General features: G+C 45.5%; 1 protein-coding gene across 2 annotated transcripts in view; it reads right to left on the bottom strand.

Moving 5' to 3' along the window:
• ITGA10 (integrin subunit alpha 10) overlaps positions 1 to 24,699 on the bottom strand; it is a 57,934-nt gene that overhangs the window by 5,952 nt on the left and 27,283 nt on the right. For both annotated transcript variants that reach the window (XM_053370120.1, XM_053370121.1), the window contains 22 exons: positions 24,071 to 24,185; positions 23,131 to 23,258; positions 18,652 to 18,800; positions 17,536 to 17,686; positions 16,274 to 16,439; positions 15,539 to 15,606; positions 14,353 to 14,497; positions 13,613 to 13,761; positions 12,698 to 12,841; positions 11,376 to 11,579; positions 9,627 to 9,757; positions 8,970 to 9,136; positions 8,029 to 8,171; positions 7,699 to 7,809; positions 7,121 to 7,206; positions 6,718 to 6,859; positions 5,885 to 5,977; positions 5,450 to 5,526; positions 4,521 to 4,610; positions 2,531 to 2,615; positions 1,677 to 1,790; positions 739 to 840 (listed from right to left, as the gene is read on the bottom strand). In XM_053370120.1, coding sequence (XP_053226095.1) covers positions 739 to 840; positions 1,677 to 1,790; positions 2,531 to 2,615; positions 4,521 to 4,610; positions 5,450 to 5,526; positions 5,885 to 5,977; positions 6,718 to 6,859; positions 7,121 to 7,206; positions 7,699 to 7,809; positions 8,029 to 8,171; positions 8,970 to 9,136; positions 9,627 to 9,757; positions 11,376 to 11,579; positions 12,698 to 12,841; positions 13,613 to 13,761; positions 14,353 to 14,497; positions 15,539 to 15,606; positions 16,274 to 16,439; positions 17,536 to 17,686; positions 18,652 to 18,800; positions 23,131 to 23,258; positions 24,071 to 24,185 — 2,760 coding nt within the window. The remainder of the gene's footprint in view (positions 1 to 738; positions 841 to 1,676; positions 1,791 to 2,530; positions 2,616 to 4,520; positions 4,611 to 5,449; positions 5,527 to 5,884; positions 5,978 to 6,717; positions 6,860 to 7,120; positions 7,207 to 7,698; positions 7,810 to 8,028; positions 8,172 to 8,969; positions 9,137 to 9,626; positions 9,758 to 11,375; positions 11,580 to 12,697; positions 12,842 to 13,612; positions 13,762 to 14,352; positions 14,498 to 15,538; positions 15,607 to 16,273; positions 16,440 to 17,535; positions 17,687 to 18,651; positions 18,801 to 23,130; positions 23,259 to 24,070; positions 24,186 to 24,699) is intronic.

The following is a 24,699-nucleotide window of genomic DNA, read 5'->3' as shown; positions in this document are numbered from 1 at the left end:
AACCTGAAGCGTCTGTAACCTGAGGTACCACTGTATATTTTGAATGTTTTAAAATATATGCTGTTAACTGTTTTTACTAATAATTGTATTGTTTTATTTTCTTTCTAAATCGCTATGAAGGTTTTTTAAAAAACAATCAAGCGGTAAATGGTTCTCATGAAATCTAAACAAACAAACAAATAAGTAAAAATTAGTGTACACACTCTGCAATCGTGGATGCAACATAAAATGGGGTGGGGGGGGGAGATATCTCCACTTGGCACACTCCCTATTTACCTTTCTGGATGGTACCATTTTAAATTGTGTTAAAACAATTTTAACTGACATTTTAGTTTGCACTAAAATGCTTGCAATGGAAAAGCAACAGCAGGGTTGTGATACAGCCAGTCAGTCTTGAAGCTGCCTGAATCACAGTGAGGAAGCCAGACGAGGGAAAGTTGGAAAAAGGCAAATACATTTCCTTCTCTTGAGTTACTTTAAACCACACGACGGCACTCTTTGTGTTGCAATCTGGCCAGCACTTGTTTTTAGTTTTTATGTCTATGTTAACTTTACCCAAAAAAGCTGAGCCATTTTGTTTGCTATTCTCTCCAGACAAGGTATCTATTATTTACTCTCTCATCTCCACTCATACTGTACATAGTTCCTGCATGAATAAGCCTTTAAACTCCAGAAACTGTAAGTGATTACTTCAATCAAATTCACCCAAGCTGCAAGGTCTGCTAACATGGCACTCACCAGTTTCTCTACGTGCACAAGTTCTTCCGGATGAACAGGGATCATCACACCACCAGCTGCATTTTGAGAGGCCTCTGTCAGATTTTGCATGGTGCAGGTCACCTGGAAAATGGAAATGGATATCAATATGTGTGAGGGGTCCTTCTAAGCTTTTCCTTGAGCACCTGCAGCAGACACCCAGGTCTCTGAACAGGAGCGGATTTCCTTCCCTCCCCTTATTCATGTTTGGCCCCTTCCCATTTTGTGCTCTCTGTCTCATCTCTTTTGGCATTAAGATGTCCTAAACAATACCCAGCAGTAGTGCTATTTTTCTAGAAAAAGAGGTGCCAGAACTCACCATGAACACTGTCTTTGTTCTCTTATAATGGCAATAGCACCCACCTAAGAGGTGCTGGAACTGGCAAATTCTGGCTGAAAAAAGGCCCTGCTCAGCAGCCAGCTAAAATTAAGAAGAACCTGCTGAACCCAAAGTGCTAGAGGAAGTGGTCAGAGTTGTTTGCAAATTAAACTTTACTAAAGCTGGGCTTTTAGAACATTTAGATCTAAGGACTTGTATAAGAGGACCTTGTGAGCCATGAGCATAGGGAAAGTCTGGTTGCTGGATCAGGCCAAAGAGGGCCTATCTAGTCCAGCATCCTGCTCTCACAGTGGCCAACTAGATGCCCCAATGGCAACCACAAGAACATCCTTTGCCAGCAAGATAGTAGGTGTTCACTCTAAACCAGATTGCAGATTTTGAAACTGAGCAAATCAGCAACAGCAGCCTTCTAGGCCAAATCTGTCCCAATGTCATACGTGGTGCATTGCCATGGCTGTGCAGGAGAACTTGCCGTCCCATGAGCAGCAAAGTGTCATTTGGAATTTCCCCCTAAGACCCCAAATGACAGCAAGAACAGAGGCCCCAAAGCACTTATACTGGTGAAGGCCTAGTGACTCACGTTATCTGCAATGATGCGTGTGACAGAGAGGAATTCACTGTTCTGATAGGCTGTGGCAGGCAGGTCCATGACAAGGGAGAGATTCTCCACCGCATAGCAGCCGAGGTTTTGCACCTACAAGGATGAGAAGAGTGTCCAATAGATGAAGCAAAAAACTGCACAAAACTTTTTTTAAAAATTATGTAGGGTCACCATTTTTGGAAACTGGAACCTGAAACTGTGGATTTCTCTAAGCTGAACTTTGAAAATCTGATTGGGCAGGAGCTATAAACTCGCTCTCTGAACCCACAGGAGTGAACAGTGCCTTTGCCAGTTGCTTTTCTTCTTTTTTTATTAGGCATTGCAGTGGTGAGAAGAAAGATGGTCACAGTAATAAGTCAACAGGTGTGTCTGTGGAACCAGGTGCCAAAAAGAAAGAGAGGGGAGCCTGTGGCCTTCTAACTGTTATTGGGCTCTGATCGTCCCTGACCATTGGCCATGCTGGCCAGGGGGCTGATGGGAATGGGAGCTCAAAAGCTTCTGGAGGGCCAGCCCTGATCTTAAAGCATTGGTACCCCAATTTTCCTGGGTCTGCTGGAGAAGTCATCTGAGTCCTGCAGTCTGGATTAAGCTTCGAGACTTAGACCCCTGATAAGCTAGACTTCTACACAGAGATATGCTTGTATATTTTACTTAGAGGAGCCCCTACCTGCGATCTGAGGTGGTCCAGCCCAGGCACAGGTTCGCCGCTGCCTTACTAATGCCGCTAATGATAAAGCGTGATATTCTGCAGAGGAGCCCTGCCAGAGAGAAAATTGGCCACCCTTCCCTGTGTTACTGCCAACATACAAACCCTGTCCCAACTCCTTATTTACCTTGACAGTAGTCCTGAACTCAGGGCTCATACCGCTTGGAAATGTCCCAACAGGATGCACCTCGTAGCGGTTCAGGGTAGACTCGCTGAGGGAGAGAAGAACCATAGAAAAAAAGCCGGGTCAGTTCTAGATTGTGTAGGCCGCAGTTTCCAATTTCTCCACGACAACCCTTGCAAATAACCCAGATTGTTTGCTTACTGCACACTCTACAGAGATGACCCAGAGAGAGTCTCTCTACAGAGGTGATGAGAGAGCCAGTGTGGTGTAGTGGTTAAAAGCGGTAGGCTCGTAATCTGTTGAACCGGGTTCGCATCTCCGCTCTTTCACATGCAGCTGCTTGGGCCAGTCACACTTATCTGAAGTCTCTCAGCCCTACTCACCTCACAGAGTGTTTGTTATGGGGGAGGAAGGGAAAGGAGAATGTTAGCCGCTTTGAGACTCCTTCAGGTAGTGATAAAGCGGGATATCAAATCCAAGCTCTTCTATCAAATCCAAACCCAAGGCCTTTTGTTGCCTGAAGAAGAAAATCCATATACCTTCCACCTAGTCCCATCTCCTACGGTGATGTAGCAGTTAAGAGTGTCAGACCAGGGAGTGGGAGACCAGGGTTCGAATCCCCACTCAGCCATGAACCTCGCTGAGTGATGGGCCAGTTACTCTCAGTCTAACCTACCTCACAGGGTTGTTGTGAGGATTAAATGAGGAGGGGGAGAACCATGTGAGCCACCTTGCGCTCCATGAAGAAAAAAGTGGGATATAAATGGTATACATAAATACAGTATTTATAAATTGACATCCTTTAATAGCACCTGTTTCTCCCCCTGGAAGGTAGGCCATGTAGATCAATTGTAACTTCATCTCTTTCCAAACTCCATATCCATTCCAATATCCCTTGATGGTTCAGGCAGCTATCCCTGGAGGGATACCCCAAAAGGAAGAGATCTTCCCAATCTATATATTATGAAAATGGGAGGCCTAGAGATGTCATCACCAATCCTCGTATTCAGACCACCCATAATGACAATAAGTGCTGTGGGATGTTTAGAGCTAATGAAACTCAAAAGGTTGTCAAGTTCAGCCCACCCATCTAAGGTAAGTAATGTAGGATAAATTAGTGTCGGATAACCAGTCTCATATAAGCAAAATGCTAAAGTCTAATTAATGGATGAAGGGGTTTATGCCATAGGGTAAGCTGTCCTGCCAGGCTTAGCTAAGTCACTCCCCTTCACCTTGAGAGGAAGGAAGTCAAGTCTACTATTTCCCTCAGTCTACCATGTGAACTCCTATGTGTAAAGAGGAGCTGGTGGCTCCCAGCTCAGACCTCATGGCTTTCTGCAAGCCACCCTTGTGTTCCTATGCAAATAATTTAGGGACTTTCACCACTTTGAAACTAACCTACCAAAGTTTTGCTGCCAGTGTTTTCTCAACGCTGTATGGGAAAACACATGAATCTGACCTTTGAAGAGTTTGTAAGTAAACCATTGTTAACTTACCAAACATGGTCTTTTTCTATGCTAAGGGAAGAGGGGAGTTTTGGAACTTAGGAGGGCATATTAGACCTTTAAATAAACAGCCTATACTTTGCTGCATATCTTGTTATTTTACATCTCTGCAGGGGTTCTCTCACAAAAGAGTACTTGCCCCAAACTTGGATCTTGCCATCCAGGGAATTCTCCTTTACGCGCCTATTTTTTTCCTTGCCAGCCAACAGTTAGAAGGATAATCTAAGTATTAAGACAGGCCAGGGTAGTCCTTTTGGGGAGTTGCGTCAGAACTGAAAGCATCCCTGCATGAGGAACCAGAGCCTCAAATGTCAACAGAGGTAAAAGGTAGCCATTGGACTGAATTAGCCAAGTGATGATGGTGTTCACATTTGGTTTACTCTCCACCCTGGGGGAGCTGAATCATCCTGCCAGGGACACCTTGCAAGGAGGGGGCTCCGTCCTCTTATTCAACCTGCATGCAGCTCACTCTACACAGAGGTCCTCACCTGGTCAGCAAAAGGTCGGGCTCATAACGGATATAGGCAAGGGGCTGTGCCATGTTGTCGGTCAGGGTCTCATTCAGTTCATGGCTGTCACTGCAGGAAAGATAATAGAATCATAGAATTGCTGGGCTAGTGGGGACCCAAAGCGTCAAGTCCAACCCCTCTACTGCAGCAATCTCAGATAAAGAAGGCAATCCAAGTTCTGTTTAAAAACATCCAGTGAAGGGGAATCCAGCACTGTCAAGCAGCTGTCCTGTCAGAAAGTTATTCTTACTATTTAGTCAGAATTTCTTCCTTGTAATTTGAAGTCATTAGTCCTCTGCAGCAGCAGAAAACAAGCTTGCCCCATCTCCCATGTGACAGCCTTTCAGATTTTTGAACATGGCTGTCCTATCAGCTCTTAGTCTTCTCTTCTGCAAGCTAAGCATCCTCAGCTTCCTCAATCATTCCTCTTTAGGCTCAGTTTTGAGGCCCTTGATTTTGAGGGCCACCCTCCTCTACACAACTTCTAGTTGGTCAAATGCAAAGCCAAATAACTTTACAGTCGTACCTTGGTTCTCGAACGCCTTTGTACTCAGGTGTTTTAGCTCTCAAACGCCACAAACCCAGAAGTGAGTGTTTCGGTTTGCAAATGTTTTTTTCAGAAGCTGAACATCCAACATGGCTTCCAACTGAGTGCAGGAAGCTCCTGCAGCCAATCGGAAGCCACGCCTTGGTTGTCGAAAGGTTCCAGGAGTTGTACGGACTCCCAGAACGGATTAAGTTTGACAACCAAGGTACGACTGTATTGTCATTGGCCATGACAAATCTGAATCAAAAATAAATACAAAGCTGAAGAGGTGGTTAGATAGATAGATAGATAGATAGATAGATAGATAGATAGATAGATGATAGATATATGGCCTTCATTCTGACTTTTCCCTGGTTCTCACCTGCTGGCTGTGAGCTTCACCTGTGCTTTGTTCAGAAGGGTGGAACAGCTGAATTCAAACTCCAGGACAAAGGCTACCTGTGAAAGAGAGAAAAGAGAGAAACATTTCCGCATCTGCTTTTTCTACACCATTCATAAACTCTGTACCACAGCTGTGTACGTGCCATACATTGGCTTCCCTCGATGAACTCTAGGAATTGTAGTTTGTTAAGAGTGCTGGGAATTGTAGCTCCATGGGAGGTAAACTACAGATCCTAAGATGCTTTGGGGGCAGTCATGTGCTTTAAGTGTATAGCGAGTACACAGCCCACGTCTTCCTTTAGCTGTCTTTTATTTTATTTTTCCTACATGAAAAAATGGAATACTGTTCACCTAGGAAATGCTCCAAGGAACCCCGCTCTAAGGGGATCCTGAAGAGCTGCTCCTTCTTTCTCACCTTTGCTAAGGACCTGAAGACAGGGTAGCCCACACGGCAAGCTCGGGTTTGGGAAGACGGGGAGGTGCATTCCACCTTCACTGAGTTCTCCCCCTGTGGAAGGAAGGAGAGAGCAAAGCTGCAAAAGGAGAGAACCATCAAGCGCATGGAATGGGATCCAGCCTCCTCAACTTGAGTTTCCACCTTTTGCTTTCCTGGCAAGAGCTTTCAAAAAGGTTCACGGTAGGCAGAGATCCAACGTGTAATGTTGCTACACCTCTGCGCTAGAGAAAACTGTGCCCATTCAACTTCTGCTTATCACACAGGTGTTTAAAGAGCCTTGGGCTGCAGAGGCCAGGCTGTATACCTTCTGGGCTACAGAAAACCTGCGGGATTTGGTAAACAGTCACATAATCTCTGCTTTTGTTTTTTAAAAAAGAAAACACACACACACAGACCGTGTGATTAGGACCAAACACTTTTGGCTGCAAAGACAAAGCTTGAATCCTTGGTGCAATCTCAGAAGTGAGGGGAGTTGTTGAATTTCTGGAGCTCAAGTCCCTCCCCCGGCCCCCCAATAAGAAGAAATTAAGAAGCAGAATAAATGATGTGAAAATATGCACATCTGCATGATTCACACAGGAGTTTTCAGGTTGGCACCATGACATTTAAGTCTCGGAGATGTGACAGCCTCTCTTTCCAGAATGCTATGGCAACTATCAGTCCTCCTGGAGCCAGCATCGTCCCTGGCCAGAGGGTGACCCTCAGTATCCTAGCGATCATTTCGTTCTGCTTCCAGCCCATCACTTTTGACCACAGCGGAACGTCAGTCGGGAACAGGGCCTCTGCTTTACCTTGAGCACGAGGCTGGAAAAGTGGAGGTTTCTGGAAAACCAAAGCCACAGGCTGGCATTGTAGGCGTTCTCCTGCTTGTTCTCCAGCAGGACGTCCACCAAGACTTTCCGCTTCCCTTTGCGGATCACGTGCGGCTTCTGCCTGGAACGAGAACAGGAGATGGCAAACGCCTGCCTTGCAAAAGGTGAGGAGGGCAGGAGTCTTCATTTCTGCCCAGCCTCCCAATCAAATGATTCTCAAGCTGGTTATCATCAGCAATGGATCTCCTGCCACCTATTAGGGAGGAACTGGATTGACAGGGTCCTGGGCCAGGAGGACCAGCAAGTGACTGATGAACTAAGGTGATGAACTACTTGCTTGGCCTGATGTAGTGAAAGAGGGACATTTCACTCTAATTCCTACCTGGATCCTGTGATGTCCATCTGAGCTCGCAACACCAGATCTGTTATACACTCATCGTCTTCACCACAGTCCTTAAAGAAGGGGATCTAAAGAGAAAGCAAGAGGCAGGATGATTCTGTGTGATGCAAACCCCTCTCCACAATATTATTAACTTCTTAATTTATTTTTATTTTTATTTTATATTGTATTATGAATTAATCATGATTCAAAAACAGATTAACTTATATGAATAGGTTACACAACTATATAGTTCTCAAGCAAGGTACATAAAGGGGGAATGCTGCTCTGTTTCTAAAAGCAGCCATATATGCATTAGATCCCTTTAAAAATTCATTTCAGTAACTATACAATAAAGTTATACAAATACCACGTAGGTCATAATAAGGTCTAACTGTAACAATACAAAAATAATAATATCAGTAATAGCAAGAATTAAGTATCTCCAAAATGATCTTGACCCCCCCAGGTTAGCAAAGCAGGAAGCAGGTCTTGCAGGACATGCAGCAAAGATGGTCTGGTTTGACGTGCGGAATGGCATGGGCAGTTGGTAATGGGGCATCTGTGCATGTGCTACTCACCAATTTCTTAACACTGGTGGGTGATTTATCATCCAGCACAGGGCCTGGCTCAGCATCATTTAGTGCGAACTTCACCAGGACTGCAACCGGCCTCAAGTAATCAGAGGTGTCCTGCAAAGGATAAACAAATCCAGGGTCGTCTTTAGACAGCAGGCCTGATAAAGATTCACAGCATTGCTGAGATTAAAACAGGAGAACACCATGCACCTTGGTGGTTTTTCGAATATTTTAGCGTGATTCCTGCATTTCAGGGGGTTGGACTAGATGACCCATGGGGTCTCTCTCTGCATCAGTCGGAGTCTGAACTGACCCACCCACACTTGTACTCACAATCACGTGGAAACGGACTGCCGAGCAGGTTGTCCTGCCCACGGTGGCCCGGGTCCTCTTCTGCAGCAGCTTTTGGGAGTTGCCATCGAAGATGGCCCTTGCCCCAAACTTCCTGTCATCCAGGGAGACGTTGTACTTTATACCTAGGGCCAAGCAGTGAGTGGAGTCAAGCAAAGCCAGCCTTTGCTAACCGTGGACTACATTTCCCATCCTCCTTGGGCACTGGCCATGGGGGCTGGGGCTGGTGGGAGCTGCAGTCAGAAACTTATGGAGGGTCCTAGGCTGGTGATGCCTAGTTTCAGTTATGTGATCAGCCAACAGCCAATCGCAAGGCTCCTCAAGAGCTGGCCCAGAGGTGTTGCAAGGTAGTTTAAGATTAGGGCAGGCATAGGCAAACTCAGCCCTTCAGATGTTTTGGGACTATAACTCCCACCATCCCTGACCACTGGTCCTGTAGGGATGATGGGAGTTGTAGTCTCAAAACATCTGGATTGCCGAGTTTGCCTATGCCTGGATTAGGGGCACAGGCCTACAGGCACAAAAACGAGTTTAGATTTAAAGTATCACAGAATCAGCTGCCTGATTTCTCATCCATATCCCCCTGGATAAATTCTTCAACAAATCTGCCCCCTGCCCCAGATTGCCCCCAATCAGCTTCCCGTTAATTAATTTACCCCCAGTTAATTTTCCAACTGATCCTGTTTGCAAATCAATTTCCCTTCCACTGCCCTCATTCATTATCCTGTAAATAATCTCTAGTTAAAAGTTACCTTATATTTAGTTATTCCGTCCCCAAATTTAGATCCTGCCTTGCAACCCAGATAACACTCCAATTCAAGTTTTCTCCAAATGCATTAACTGCCCAGAAACAGTCCAGAGGACACCGTGGAGAAGATCCTGCCAACCCCTAACAACTCGCCTGCCGAGAGGGCGCTACTCACTGAAGTGGCTGTCCCTCGGGCCCAGAGACCGGGAAGACACCCTGAAGCAGATGTTTGCCGTCACACAAAGAGACTCCTTTCTGTTCCTCTGGCAGTTCTTCTGAATCACATTGATGGATGGAGGGTTAGCAGTGACCGAAGTGTTGACCTGCACAATCCTCCTTGACCTGCCCCCCTCAGCAAGAAGGAAAATGATATTGTTAAATAAATAAAAAATCCCAAAGTTGGGCCTAAGGTCTGCGCTATACGTCTGAAGCAATATCGTATCACTTTAAACAGCCATGGCTCCCTGCAAAGAATCCTGAGAGTTATTAGGAGACCCCTTAATCCCCTCACAGAGCTACAATTCCCAGAGTTCCCTGTGGAAAGGGATTGATTGCTAAACCACCCGGGGAACTGTCGCTCTGGAAGGGGAATATGGATCTTTCAACAGCTCTTAAAATACTACAGTTTCCTTTGGGGAAACCATGATTGTTTAAAGTGGTATGATGCTGCTTTGAGAGGCAGTGTGGTGTAGCGGTTATAGTATCAGACTAGTCCCTGGGGAGAGACCAGTGTTCAGATTCCCATTCAGCCATGAAGCTCACTTCAATGACCTTGATGTTCCATCTGCCCAGGTGCAGCTTTCATTCCCTCCCACCTTCCAGCTCCCCTCACCTCAAGACCACCGCAGCACCCTGAGCTCCAACAGCAAGGTCCACCAGGCCATCCCCATCCAAATCGATTTGCCCGTCCAAGCTGCGGCCAAAGTAGCGGAGGCCTCGGCGGAGGCCGGCCGACTCAATGCGCTGTCGGAAAGAGCAAATCAAAAGCTGAAGACACACAGAATGTGTGAAGCCCCGACAATAACGGACTGGCATTACAAGCTACAAGAATTTGCTGATATGGCGCAGTTAACAAATACCCTGAGAGGCAATTCAAAACAAAAATTTATGGAAAAGTGGGATAGATATAAAACATATGTTCAAAAATACAGTAAAGGTTTGCTATCTATGCTAGCATTTGATTGACATTGGAGTGAGACTGAGTTGAGAAATAAGACTAAGAGCACATATTGATATAGGAATGTATTAGATAATATGTAAAGAAATATACAATAATAAGAGTACATTCATTTGTAAAAAAGGAATATACAACGGGAAAGACAGGAAGTCTAGTATGTATATGATTTGGGGTAGGATTGTTTGTTTTTTCTCTTTGTTCTTTCTTTTTTTTTGTTTAATTTTCTTTCTTGGTATATAAAATTTGTATATAATTTTTGTATACATGTTGGAAATTATATTATAGTAAGTCCTGTAATGTAATATGACAACGTTTACCGATGTAATATAAGAATGTTAACAAATAAATAAAATGCAAATCCAAAAAGAAAAAAGGGGGGGAGAATGTGGGGTGTTTGGTTTTAATCAGTGAGGCTGCTCTGTAAGAGCCCTCACTGAAGTCATTCCAAATGTACTTAAGAACATAAGAGCCTGCTGGAACAGGCCGAAGGAGACCCCATCTAGTCCAGCCACTTGTTCTCACAGTGAGCAACCAGATGCCCCAATGGGAAACCATCAAGCAGGACCTGAACTCAAGAGCTCTCTCCCCTTCTGTGGTTTCCAGCAACTGATATCCAGAAGCATCACTGCCTCCGAGAGTGGAGGAAGAGCACAGCCCTTGTGGCTAGTAGCCATTGACAGCCCTCTCCTTCATTAGTTTGTCTAATCCTCTTTTAAAGCCATAAAGGTTGGTAGCAACCCCTGCCTCCTGTGGCAGAGAGTTCCATAGTTAAACCATGTGCTGGATTTTCTTTTATCTGTCCTGAACTTAGTGCAGTGAGAGAATCAGAATCAAAAATCAAAACGGTACGAGGACATTGCTTAATTTTGTTATCTATGGTTTTCTTTCTCATTTCTCTCTTTTACGTTTTACTCTTCTCTTTTGCTATTGGTTTTCGTTGATATATTTTTGTGTGTACTGTCATGGTTAAAAACGAAATAAATAGTTATTCACCAAAGGCAAAAAAGAATCAAAACGATATTGACAGGTTGGAGCTGAAACCTAAAACAGCTTGTGATACTACAGAGTCGAATGTGAAAGCGCTGCATTTAGTGGCAATAAAATAAAATAGAAGGTGCATGTTTAGGATGAGGGAAGGAGACTTGGCCTGGCAGGAGCACAGCTAAGAAAGGACATGGGCATCTTAGCTGAACATCACCCAGCAGTGTGATTTGCCTGCTAAAAACACAAATGCCATCTTAAGGCCCCCAGATCACGGGAAGTGAATAGGAACAGGGCCTGGGGGTGGAAATGGCATGGGGCACCGATGTTGGCTAAACATTGGGGGAAACGTCCTAGTGGGAAGAGCTGTTGGAATAGTGGGGAGCACTCAAACACTGGAGCCAGACACTGGCTCCCACTCACCTGTTTGAAGCGGGGCAGCACTGTGGTGCGGTAGCCATGATAGATGTAGACTGCACCCTGGTGGTTGTCCTCCAGCGGTGCGCCCACCACAACGTCATTATAGCTGTCGTGATTAAGGTCAGGGACAGCCAGGAGGGAGTAGCCAAAACGAGCGTCTTGAGGTTTTGGGTCGGCATGGAGGGTCCCGTTTAAAGACACAAGCAACTTCAGAAGAGGGAGAAAGGTTAAAATGGGAGGCACAGTGGAGCCGTTAGGCATTGGCTTCAGGATAGAAAACCCCCTCCCCCATAATGATGTGCTGTGAAGCACTGTGAGGAAGGCTCAGGACTGAAGCACATGCAGAAGGTCCCAGTTTTAACCGGGGCATCTCCAGTTTAGAGGATCTCAGATAGCAGCTGAGAAAGATCCTTCTCTGCCTCAGATCCTGGAAAGCGAATTCTCAGCAAAGTACTGGGCAATCTGACCCAGGATAAAGCACCTATGCTCAGCCAACTAAAACATTGCAATGCTTTGGACGATGGCTCCCATCATCCCTAACCATTGGCCATTCTAGCAGGGGCTGATGGGAGTTGTAGTCCAAAACACCTGGGAGGGAAGGCATCAGGTTGGGGAAGGCTAAGTGCCGCAATACAAGTGTTGCACTTTTTGTTGCAGGATGAGGTTCCAGGTGGGTCATGTGCCAGAAGAGCTTGAAATTTACTGGCTTTGTAAGCACCTCTCCCATGTGAAAAATATTTCTTTGCTCAGCAGAGGCCAGACTGGAAATGGCACAAACTTGGGAGTGGTCAGCCTTCCTGTTAACACTTGGGAGGAGAGAGTTTGGCAATTAGCAGTCAACGATAAGCTTACTCAAGAATGCAGGAGAGCCCTAATAAAGTTGTTCAAACTTGGTACCCATTCATCTGTTAGGTGACTGAAGGTGGCTGGGAACTTCCTGGAGGGACACTTCCTTGTCTACTTCATTGCCAGGATAAACTCAAATGTTAAGCAAATTTTAATGTTTGATGTTTCATTTTGTTTAATATTCTATTGGGAGCCGCCCAGAGTGGCTGGGAAAACCCGGCCAGATGGGCAGGGTATAAATAAATTATTATTATTATTATTATTATTATTATTATTATTATTATTTGTTGTTGTTGTTGTTGTTGTTGCTGCTCCTGCTGCTGTATTGTACTAATGTATTGTACTGCTGTATTGTATTAATGTATGATGATGGAGACATTGTTGTTTCCCATTGCTATTGTCTGTATTCTTGCTAACTGTTTATAGAAAACTCTTAATAAAAAAAGAGGTTTTTTTAAAACCAAAACAACAACACTCACCTGCCCCACTTTGTAGATGTAAACGCGGCCTGTCTCTTTGTTCTGTGGGCCCAGGTACATGGGGGCAGCCACCAGCAGTACGTCCGTAATTCCATCTCCATTCACGTCCACCGGGCACATTTCACTGCCAAAGTAGGAGCCAATCTGCAGAGAAAGACGCCGCCTGCTATGTCAGAATTGCACAAGTTCTTCTGCACTGGACATCAGTGCAATCCTGCATCTTAAGCCTGATTTTACACATTTCCAGATCTCAATAAAGAAAGATGCACCCCCAGACACCTAGATGCAAACTCACAGGTCCAGGGGGCAATTTCATGGCTATCAATCTATCTAATCTATCTAGTGTGTGTGTGTGTGTGTGTGTGTGTGTGTGTGTGTGGTCAGGCAAGACTCAGAATCTTGAGGAATTCAGAGTTTTCAAATACCTGCTCATTATACAGCACCACCTGCATTGATGGCGCTGTAGAAAAAAATTAATACATTCAGGTATTTACATTCAGGTGCAGAGGGGATTTCAGTTCAGCCCCCAATGCATAATGACCCCCACCACCCCAACCCATCCTTGGCTGCTATAAATTGTGCTGGAAACCGCCTCCATCTAATTGGACCCCAAAGTTCTGCGTCACGAGTTCTAGTTGTGCCTGCAAAGATAGTGGAAGGGTTGCACCTCCCTGCCCTAAGGAGCAGGACCCCTAACCCCTGCCTCCTCCCACCATAATGAGTTTGGGACTCAGCCATAGCCAGCAGGTGAGGTTATATGAAAGGGAGGAGTGTCTCTGATCATGTGCAGACTGTCTTTTACTCTCTTCTCTCAGTAACTGCACACATATTCGGGAATGAAAGAACAAGGTTTCTAGGGACGCGGCTGTCACTCCAGAAATCAGCTACTATCATCTCCACTGCCCCAAAACTCACTTGGTCCCCAGTAAGGGCCTGGGAAATGGTTACGCTGCCATCACTGCTCATCTCAAACAGGATCACTTTCCCCTTGTGCTTGAAGCGGGGGGCACCAGCCACATACAGCCCCTTCCCGTTCCTGAGCTTGATAGAGGAGACTGTGTATCCTGGGGAAGGAAACGAGAGAGAGAGAGAAATAATAAAGCTGTGCAGACTCTTGTTTTGCCCTGAACTAATTGGCTAGCTTTTCACTCACAGCCTTAAGTTTTTCTTTCTGCAAAATGGGAACAAGCACTGACTGGCCTCACACACTTGGTGAAAGGGGAAAGCAAAGGACTGCCTTGCTTTTATTCATCCTACATAAGCAAGTGGTTTAACAAACAAACAAAACAAGTGAATCTCACTTTAGTTTTCTATTCTGAACAGGAGCCATGCTTGAAACATGCTGGGATCATTTTATCACCTTGATTTTGGAAACAAATAGCCATTGAGAATTGGGGAGATGGGGTGAAGAACAGGCCTGCCAACTGCCTTGACTATTAAATGAAACCTCCATGTACAGGGCAAGTCTACCTGTAGATACCAGGGGAGGACTACTGGCTTCCTGACCTCCTTGTGGACTTCCCAGAGGCCTCTATGATGTTGCGCTAGAAGGACCTCTGGCCTGATCCTGCAGGTGGTCTGATTTTATCTTTGTGCCCTTTGTGGGTCTCCACTCTTTCCCTCCCTATATAATGGGAAGCGGCATCCTTCCTTACCCAGATAGGCTGCGTGGTTTTTCAGCCTCAGGGGGAACTCCCTCTCAAAGGCCTCCCTTGGCGGGATGAGCCGCCCACTCCTGCTCTCCTTCAAGACTGCGCCATCCCAGTCATATGCCCCTACCATGCCAAAGAGGATCCCGTCCTGCCAGGGAAACAAGCAGATACATAAGAAGTCCAGCCAGACAACACAAGAAAGACTGCAGTCGAAACCATTTGCCCCTGCCTTTCACACAGTGATACCAGAGGTAGTCAGCAGGGGGCGTACCATATGCTGTTGCACCATGACTCCCATCAGCCCCAAGCAGCAATGGCCACTGGGCAAGGGCTCATGGGAGATGGAGTCTAACTACCTTAGGAAGGCATCACGTTGGCTAAACCTGGGCGTGTCAGCTTACCCTTTGGGGTTCCCAAACTGTGGTCTGCGGACCAACAGAGAGACCCATGAACTTCATTCAGAGGTCTGTAAGAAATAATGGTGCCTGCAACTTCAACTACTCCAGTGCTTACCCACGGTTTGGTTGCCTTGGACTGAAGGTCAACAACGGAGACTGTGGTGTCTTTAGGGCATACGATTGTATTTACACATTTCTACAACCTGAGCATAGGATGGAGGGGCTCACAGCATTCGTACCCCAAGAGATCCTGCTTTCCTATTAGATTTCAAGGGAAGGCCCAAGTCCAACACAGAGCACACACATCTCTGTGTATCCAGCTTCCAGCACCAGCCAAACTCTCACACACAACTCCCTGCTTTGTCCTATCATTCCCCTTTCCTAGGATGCTGAGGTATCCAGCCTGCTGAAGTGAGACAATTCTCACTATTTGTCTCTATGGAAACGGAGCTCACTCCTTGAAGATGCGAATGATGGGCACTTAGCTGATTAGCTAAGGCGTTTATCTTGACATAAGAACTGGCCTGCTCACTTCAGCCAGCTTTCTTCTATAGACTCTAGCCTTTGATACACCGGATCCCAGGTTTGGAAAGGACCTTAAGGGGTCATCCAGACTCAACCCTCTGAAGCCCATAACATTACAAATAGAAGTCATACAGCTTCTAGCATTACAAGAGCTACAAACAGGCAGAACAATCCTTAAGTGGCGAGGCCAAAACCTCTGCGATTTTCAAATGGTCCATGGAGGAAGGTTTGAGAACCATACTTTGCACCACAATGTGTCTTCTTACCTCAAGGAGGTGCATAGAGAAGCCAATCTGAGACATTTCCAACTCGAATGAGCTGTATTCACGGGTCCCTGAGGAGAATGGGGGGGGGGGGGAGAGAGAAATCTCTTAATAGCTGTACACCTCTGGGTATTTTTTTTTAGTAGAAAAGCAACAAAGTAGTAAGATAAACACAGTAGGCAGATTGATAAATGAACAAGGCGTGCTCTGTTTGTTGAAACAGCAGGTGAGAACTGACAGGGAGGGAGGGAAGGGGCTTAATCTGCCCTGCCAATTCGCCATTGCAAATGCTGCCCATTATAAGATTTACCCAAATCTCCCTCAGCAGAGAATCTTGTGCCCATTGCTTGTCTGGTATTACCACACAGCTTTTGGCAAAGGAAGCCACGATTTTAATTCCTCCACAGTGCTCCCAATGTCCTGTTACTCTAGGGCACTGCGGGAAATTAAAATAAAGGATCACCAGACACTGACTGTGGCCACTACTGTGTAAGCCCAACAGGGGGCGCTATTGGTGCAGAAGAGGGCCCCCAGTGCTGAGGGCCCTTAAGGTTTGAGCCAGCACTGTGCCCCACTCACACTGAGGTTTACAAAGGACAGCTGGGAACTTGTTATGAGGGAGGTGTTAGAGAGCTTCCTCCTAACACTTCTTCTGCACTCCATTTTGTTTAACTTTCATAAACCACAGGGAATCCGGTGGTAGCCTCCCCCCCTTTTCCACCCTCCCCCTTCTCAAACCTTCAAGGCTAAATATCCTGTCCCCTAAGGCATCCACAATATCATTCAGGGCCGCCTCATCGGTCACGTTGAAGAAATACTTCTCATCAGGGTCGCTGGCAATGTATTTAATCTCGTTGATGAAAGAGTCCGGGTCTTTCTGCCGCCGAATGTAGTGCCCCAACACCTGAGGGAACAAAAGCCATTTTTCAAAAAATGTTTGAGGTGCAAGAAGTGCTCATTATGACACATTATGACAACTAAGGGTGTAAGAGAATTCCGCAGAAAATGGAAACGGGAGCAGAAAATTGCCCACGTTTGCTTATTTGTTTGATGTCTGGAATGGGAATCAATCCAGCAGATACGACTGGTATTCACTGATGTTGTTGATTTCAGTCCATAAACAATTTGCAGTTGATTACATTTCCCTCACCACCACCATTTGCATTGTGCTTCCTTTGCAATGAAATGAATGAGGTGGAATACAGGGGTACCTCGGGTTAAGTACTTAATTTGTTCCGGAGGTCCGTTCTTAACCTGAAACTGTTCTTAACCTGAAGCACCACTTTAGCTAATGGGGCCTCCTGCTGCTGCCGCGCCGCTGCTGCACGATTTCTGTTCTCATCCTGAAGCAAAGTTCTTAACCTGAGGCACTATTTCTGGGTTAGTGGAGTCTGTAACCTGAAGCATATGTAACCTGAAGTGTATGTAACCTGAGGTACCACTGTAATGTAATTTACGTTGCCATGGTGGACAACAAGATTAATAATGTTGTTTTTATAAAAGGGTGGACTGCAGCAGAACAGAAACAGGCCTGCATGTGAGGAACACAGGATGGGACAGAAAGCAATGCCCTTCTTACCTCCCTACTTGAAACTCACCTGAAAATATTTGTGTGGGTGGGGGATGAATACAATAGTGGGGACCAAGAGAGAGCAATACAAAAGGATTCAAACAATAGATTCTGCTAGTTATCTCAGAAGAGCATGTCAACTTCCACCTCTTTCACACTGAAATCATTTAATATATAAATTTGCAGCTCCTTCATATGCAAGTTGGAATAAGCCAATATTAAATTTAGTAATGAAGCCATTTAGTAATAAAGGCCTTATTATCTGTCAAGGTGAAAGGAAGCTAGACATGGAATCACGGCAGAAGAACCTGCTTTGAATTCTTTTTCACACGGCACCTCTCTCAGCCCTTGCTCACTCTCTTTTTCACACGCATGCACACCCACATCACTGCCGCCACCCAAAAGCCTCCTGGCACCAGCGCATGCTCACTGCAATGGCGTAGCGTGTCACGTTCCGTTTCTCACACTCTTCCAGGGCATCTTGGAGTTCTTCGCCATCGTGGGACTCCCCGTCAGTCACCACAATCATCAGCTTGGTGGCTCCCTCTCTCCCGCCTCTTTCTGGGCTAAAGGCCTCTGTGCTGAAGAGAGAAACAAGAGGTGAGGAGGGAGGATAACCGAGATGTGCTCCCGTTCTGAGAATGGCATTTCTTGGAGACGCTGGCGGTGGGCAAGATTTTGTGTGCCATTCAGACCAGCACCAATGGAAGCCTAACAGATCCGACTCACCGGAGCACCATCTGCCAGGATGTTCTCCTGCACAAACCATGTTGAAATGCAGGAGAACTTATTTATTTACTTGCTGCTTTCCCTTCGCATCTTTCCTCCAAGGTGCTGCACAAAGCTCTATAACACCGGTCCTAAAAGACCTACATTGGCTCCCAGTACATTTCTGAGAACAATTCAAAGTGTTGGTGTTGACCTTTAAAGCCCTAAACGGCCTCGGCCCAGTATGCCTGAAGGAGCGTCTCCACCCCCATTGTCCAGCTTGGACACTGAGGTCCAGCTCTGAGGGCCTTTCACTGAGGTCCAGCACTGAGGTCCAGCTTTGGCAGTTCCCTCACTGTGAGAAGTGAGGCTACAGGGAACCAGGGCCTTCTCAGTGGTGGCACCCACCCTGTGGAACGCCCTCCAATCAGATGTCATGGAAATAAACAACTATGTGACTTTTAGAAGACATCTGAATACAACCCTGTTTAGGGAAGTTTTTAAGGTTTGATGTTTTTATCATGTTTTTAATATTCTGTTGTGAGCCACCCAGAGTGGCTGGGGAAACCCAGCCAGATGGGCGGGGTATAAATAAATTGTTGTTGTTGTTGTCGTTGTTGTCGTTGTCGTATCCTCACAACAACCTTGTGAGGTAGGTCAGGCTGAGAGACGCTGCGTCCATACACACCAGACCATCGGAGCTCATTCAAATCACAACACCGCCCCCCCCCCAATAAAGCCAGTTGCTTCTTTGCAAAATGCCTCTTTCGCACATGAGCTGGGCTCCTGCTTCTCTGTCTCTGTCAGGATCAAGAGACACACGCACACAAACACACACCAGGCTTTGTGGATGGCAGACGCTGTCCTAGTTTCGAGCCCCTCCTGGCGGCTGATGTTTTTGGCGGCTTCAATGACCTCCTCTGCTGTTTGGTAATCCTTCAGTGTCCATTCGTGGACAGCAACCTCGCTGTACTGCAATACCCCAACCTACAAGGAGAGAAAGGTTTGCTTGGTGTTTTTTCCCCTTTCCCCTTTTTATTATTACAAAGAAAGCAAGAAAAGTGACTGAAAGAGAACATGTCATTGGGTTAAGAAAAAGAAATACACACCAGGCTGGCACAATTCAAAATATAAAGATGAGCAGGATTTTAAACATAGAATAAAATAAAACCATGCATGCTGTGGGTGGAAAGAATCTTAAAGAGGAATTGTATCCTATATTATTGGATCAACCAAATCCATTGATAAGCAGAGAGAGGGGACAGACCATGTTATTGCTTATTGACATATGTAATAAAATAAAGCCAGACCTCTACAAATCTATCTTTTCTACATTGTCCCCTGGAAACCTAACTCGCAGGCTTGTTGTGGGAAATAAATGTGGGGAGGGCAAACATCTACACCACCCTGAGCTCCTTGGAGAAAAAGGTGGGATATAAATGAAAGAAATATTATTATTCTGTGTTATATGTATGTCTGTGTGTGCAGTAATATGCTTCGGAGCTTACTCTGCAGTTAAGGGTCAAGACTGCAGTAAGGATCACCAAGTAAAATGTGAAAGAGCTTCTTAAGTGATAAGCATTCATGCTACATGAATGATAAGCATGATATTATTATAAAGGAGAGCAGCTGATACAAGCTACCTGGCCATGACTGTGCACCAGTGGAGGGGGAAACTGCAAGGGGCAGGGTGAGGTAGAAATTCTGCAAAACTTGGTAAGACTAGTGTTACCACGTAAGAGGGCTGTATGGCCACAAAACTGGATTCAGGAGGAAACCTAACACTGACTGTTAAGAGTGAAAATCAACTCTAGATAAGGTACAAGGAGGGCTCTGCATGTACAGCAAAAAACTTGAGGAAGTGTTTCCAAGGACTCTGATTGGAAGAACAGATAGTATGATACTCAGGCGGCAGCAGGTTGGTTGACTGGAAAATAACTGGCCAAGATTTTGCCCATCTAGGATGTGTGCTAATGGAAATGCTTCCACAGGCTATTTTGGATTCTATCCTGTAATGCAATTCTGAATAATTCTGACTAACTGAGAACTTTGTGTGAGCCAAAAAAAAAAAAAAGGAAAAAAGGTTATTTATGTATGCCACTACTGCGGCTCATGTTTTGCTAGCCCAAAAACAGAAAAACAAGCGAAGTCCCAACTAAAGAAGAATGGCAACTTAAGCTGGCAGAATATGCGCAGCTTGCAGATTTAACATACAGAATAAGAGAGTAAGAAGAACATACGTTTAGAGAAGATTGGAAAACCCTTATTGAATATATGGGGGGAAATTGTATACATTTGAAAACGTTGGCAGCGTTAAGATAAATTCAACAGTGTAAATAAGTTTTGATGGATGTAATAATGGAATACTGAATGGCTTAGTTTCTGTAAAATATGCAGGGATTTATGATATGCGAAATGAACCATGGAAAGAGAAGAAGGGAAGCCACTGATCTTTTAAGGATGTTTAAATGAGTATTTTAAATTGTAAAACGGAAAATTTAATAAAAATTATATATAAGGAAAAAATTAAAAGAGAGTGTTTGGTGTGAGCCTCTGTACTGAACCCCAAAGGGAAATTTCTCCCCCCCCCCCCCGCCGAGCCCACCAGATGTCCCTGAACTACAGATCCCATCACGCCCGGCTATCGGCCACACTGACTAGCGGAGCTTCTGGGAGTTGGAGTCTGAAACATCTGCAACAACAAAAGGTGTGTTTTGCTTGGGGAACTGCCATCCGCTCCCCTTCTTGCCAACCCTTCCTTAGCCTCGGAGAAGGTTTTCACGCTCATGCTGACTCAGCAGAGAGCCCCTCTGCGGCTCACAATGAGGCTACACAGAACCAGGTCCCCTTTCCTCCCTCTCCCTGTTTTCTTTAAGCTTCCTGTTTTCCACAGGCTGGGGTTTTCAAACGTCTCACGCCTCTGCCCTGGCACAGGCTCCATCCTGCAGCAGCAACTGAGATCGGGAAAAAGGTCAAGCGATACCCCAGCACGTGCTGCTAACAAGCCAAGGAGAAATAAAGTGATTAGGGGTGAATTCCAGAACGTGGCCGCACTCTGAGAGTCACACATTAGGGGCACATTCCATTTAATTTACGGTTTCCCCTTTTTTTGCATTAATTAAAAGTTGGGGCGATTTAAGTTTTTGCATGGATGAAGTGGAGGAGATATCAAACCCTGGCACAGTTCCTTGTCAGTTCTGGAGATTTTCTCCCTCTCTCATAACACTAGAATTCATGGAAGCTGAATGTTGGAAGGCTCAGGACAGAGAAAAGAAAGGATTTTTTTTACACGGCGCATAGTTAAACTATGAAAATCCATCCTGAAGGATGGCATGACGGTCCCTATCTTAGATGGCTTTAAAGAGGATTAGACAAATTCATGGAGGATAAGGCTATCAATGGCTACTAGTCATGATGGCTATGCTCTGCCTCCACAGTCGGAGGCAAGCTGCAGGAGGGGAGAGTTGCTCTTGTGCTCGGATCCTGCCTGAAGGTTTCCCACAGGTATTTGGTTGGCCACTGTGAGAACAGGATGCTGGGCTTGATGGGACTCTGGTCTCATCCAGAAGGTTTCTTTTTATGTTATTATGTGTAGAGTAATTGAGTTATTAAAAGTTAAAATTCTGCTCAGAAACAGTAGTGGATAGATAACTGAGAAGGTGGCTTTGCATGCCAAGGTTTCCTTCTGTTTCAGAGCTGAATTATTATAGATAAACTTGACATTCTGTAGCTTAATTATCAAATGATGGCTGTTGTTACGACCAGCCATCTGAACACATACATTACACACACACACACACACACACACACACACAAAATGGTTTTCCCAAACTCTTCATATGGGGTATAATATTTATATGCAACCTATCCTTCAAAAAGGTGAGCATTGCTTAATGACAACAAGTGAAATACGGTCAAAATTTTAAAATTACTAGAAGCAGCAGATTGCCACCATCATAACCTGGATCAGCGAAATCTAGGTCCTCTGACACTTGAGTACAGCAATGGATGTTCTGAGTTTACATTCTGAAACATAAGACCTTTTCTTGCAGGATTTGCTCTGGCTGCCAATTTACCATCTGGCCAAGTTCATGGTGTTGCCACTAACATGTAATGTACACTTCTGGTCCAGTTTACTTGAGGGACCAGCTTATCCCTTATACACCCAGCAGATGGCAACAGTCTGCGGGAGAGTTTATCTTGCAAGATCCAAAGATCTCAGAAGCTTGCTCTGCGTTAAACTCAGAGCAGGGCTTTTAGTGTGGCTGCCCCTGTCCTTTGGAACAGCATCCCTCACTATGTTGCTTTCTTAATCTCCAGTGCCTAGAAAAATATAGGGTGTAAGAATACCAATAATAATGACCAGTGGTGTTGGTGGTAATAATGCCTTGCCCTTGGCTTTGGCCCAGCACAGCTTCCTTCTCATCATGCGTGAGTCAGGGAAACGGTCCAAGCAGAGTGTCTAAGCGTTTCCTCAGCCAACATAGCCGGAGGATGTGGGGAGGAAGCCAAGCAGACTCTCACAGGGATGTCTTGGGTGGCTCTCAACCCTCTGCCCCTTTTAAAACAAGTCACACTGTATACTGGCCTTTCCTGACCTGCTGCCCTCCAGATGTTTTGGATTTCAACTCCCAGCAGACCAGCAAGCACAGAATCCTCAAGAACTGCCCCTCCATCAAATCTCCAGTTTGCAACAGTGATGTTGCCTTATAAAAGCAGATTTTCTCCACAGTGATTTTGCCCTGTGAAAGCTGATTTAGAATAAGTAAGTTACTGTGAAGCTACGTTATCAAGAGGAGAGTTAAATGAGTGGAACTGAGTGGTCCCATATGTTTACTGAGCGCTAGAAGCTGACGGTTTTTCAGTTGATTGTGTGAAGCTGCAGAATGACTATTTAACAAATAATGGAAAGAAACAATACAGTGGTACCTCGGGTTAAGTACTTAATTCATTCCGGAGGTCTGTTCTTAACCTGAAACTGTTCTTAACCTGAAGCTCCACTTTAGCTAATGGGGCCTCCTGCTGCTGCCGCGCCGCCGGAGCACGATTTCTGTTCTCATCCTGAAGCAAAGTTCTTAACCTGAGGTACTATTTCTGGGTTAGTGGAGTCTGTAACCTGAAGCATATGTAACCTGAAGCGTATGTAACCTGAAGCGTATGTAACCCGAGGTACTACTGTAATTTATAAATTGAAGTGTAGCTTAGTATATGAATAGGTAGCCAAGCCTATACTGCAATTTCAAATAATATATTTTTTCCATCATATATGTTTGGATGATCATTTAAAAACTCATTTCACACAAAATAGCAAACTCACTTGGATCTGCTCTGGATCGATGAAAAATTTGCTAAGGATGTTGCTAAGAAAGTTCTGCACCTCGTACCAAGGATAAATGCTGTTGGACCCATCCAGAACAATTATTATGTCCATGTAAGTTGAGCACCCTGTATGAAATTGAAAAGGCAGAAAGTTAGGCAATGACAACGGAGGGTTGTTTTTTTCAGGGGGGACAGCAGTAGGCAAATATGTTTTTCTCCAAAAAGCTGGGACTAGCAGGATGACCCATTTATGGGGGATGGGCAACTTCCAAACATATACACACCCCTCTCTTCTTTTACAAAATCCCTAAACTGGATTTTGACTAGGCCACGCTCTTAAAATAGGGGTCTGCCCTCTGTAAAATATGGCACACGGCCCCACTAGCCTGAAGTGATTCAACAGAGGCCTAAGGCTGCCACCTCAGTGAGTCCATGGAGAAAAATCATTGGCACACAATGCATGACTGATGTCCCAACACGACTTTCCAGAGCCTGAGTCATATGGAATCATTGCGCTGAGTCCTTCTGGGCCTGCAGGCTGAAGGAAACGCTAACCTTGGGGGGGACTTAAATGCCCACAGCGGTTCCTGCATTTCAAATCACTAAAACACCCAACAGCTTTTAACAAAGGAAGCTGCCGTATATTCAGTCAAACTGCTTGTTCAGACTCTGGGAGGCAGCAGCTCTCTCCAGGATTTCAGGTAGATAAAGGCCTTTCTTGTCATCACCTGCTACCTTAAATGCTGCAACAGGAGGGTGCCATATTGGCTAGTCCAGAGCACTTCTGAACATGTGCAAAGTGGCACTTCCCTTTCTCCTGGACCAACACAACTATTTCTGAGGGACTTGTGAGTAGAGAGAAAAAGGGCTTCCAGCAGAGGCCCTCAATGCTGGCCGCTTTAGAAATCTGACACACCATGCAGGACACCAAAACTTACTCTGAGCTGTTGGGGCGATGTTTTCCGTCAGGCGGAAGTTCTCGTCCACGCTGGTGCAAATCCCGGTGCTGAACATGGACGTGCCGCATTCCTGGGACCACAGGGGGGCACAGGCCTGTCAAGAGAACCGGACATAAGAATCTGCCCAGCCACACTGGAGAGGAGACGCAGACTGGTTCAAGTGGAGTGTTGCCGCCAGACTTTACTGAGCTAGATAGACCAATGGTCTGGCAGTTTCCTGTTCTCTTTTGCCAGACAATTCTTAGCATGTTCAGAATCTGAGAGAGTTTTGGGTATAATCAGGAGGGGTTAAAAGTGGGTGGTACTGCCCCCTGTGGGCAGTGGGGATTATCTGGGGGGGGGGAACTAAGAGGCAAGGGGGCAGTGGGGGGGGCTGGAGGTGTCAATGACTCTCAGACTTTGAAAAGCTGGTATCACGGGATCAAGTTAATCCATTTTGTTGAATTAAACTACCATACTTTTCTGTGTATAAGACTATGTTTTTTTACTCTAAAATAGTGTTCAAAATCTGGGTTCGTCTTATACACGGATAGTATCTCCCCCCATTTTCTTAAATCGAAGTCCCCCAAAATAGGGGGTGTCTTATACATGGGGGCATCTTATAGACG

Source organism: Podarcis raffonei, chromosome 16 (assembly GCF_027172205.1).
Source record: "Podarcis raffonei isolate rPodRaf1 chromosome 16, rPodRaf1.pri, whole genome shotgun sequence".
NCBI classification, from domain to species: domain Eukaryota; kingdom Metazoa; phylum Chordata; class Lepidosauria; order Squamata; family Lacertidae; genus Podarcis; species Podarcis raffonei.
This window is presented reverse-complemented; position numbering and strand designations above follow the sequence as displayed.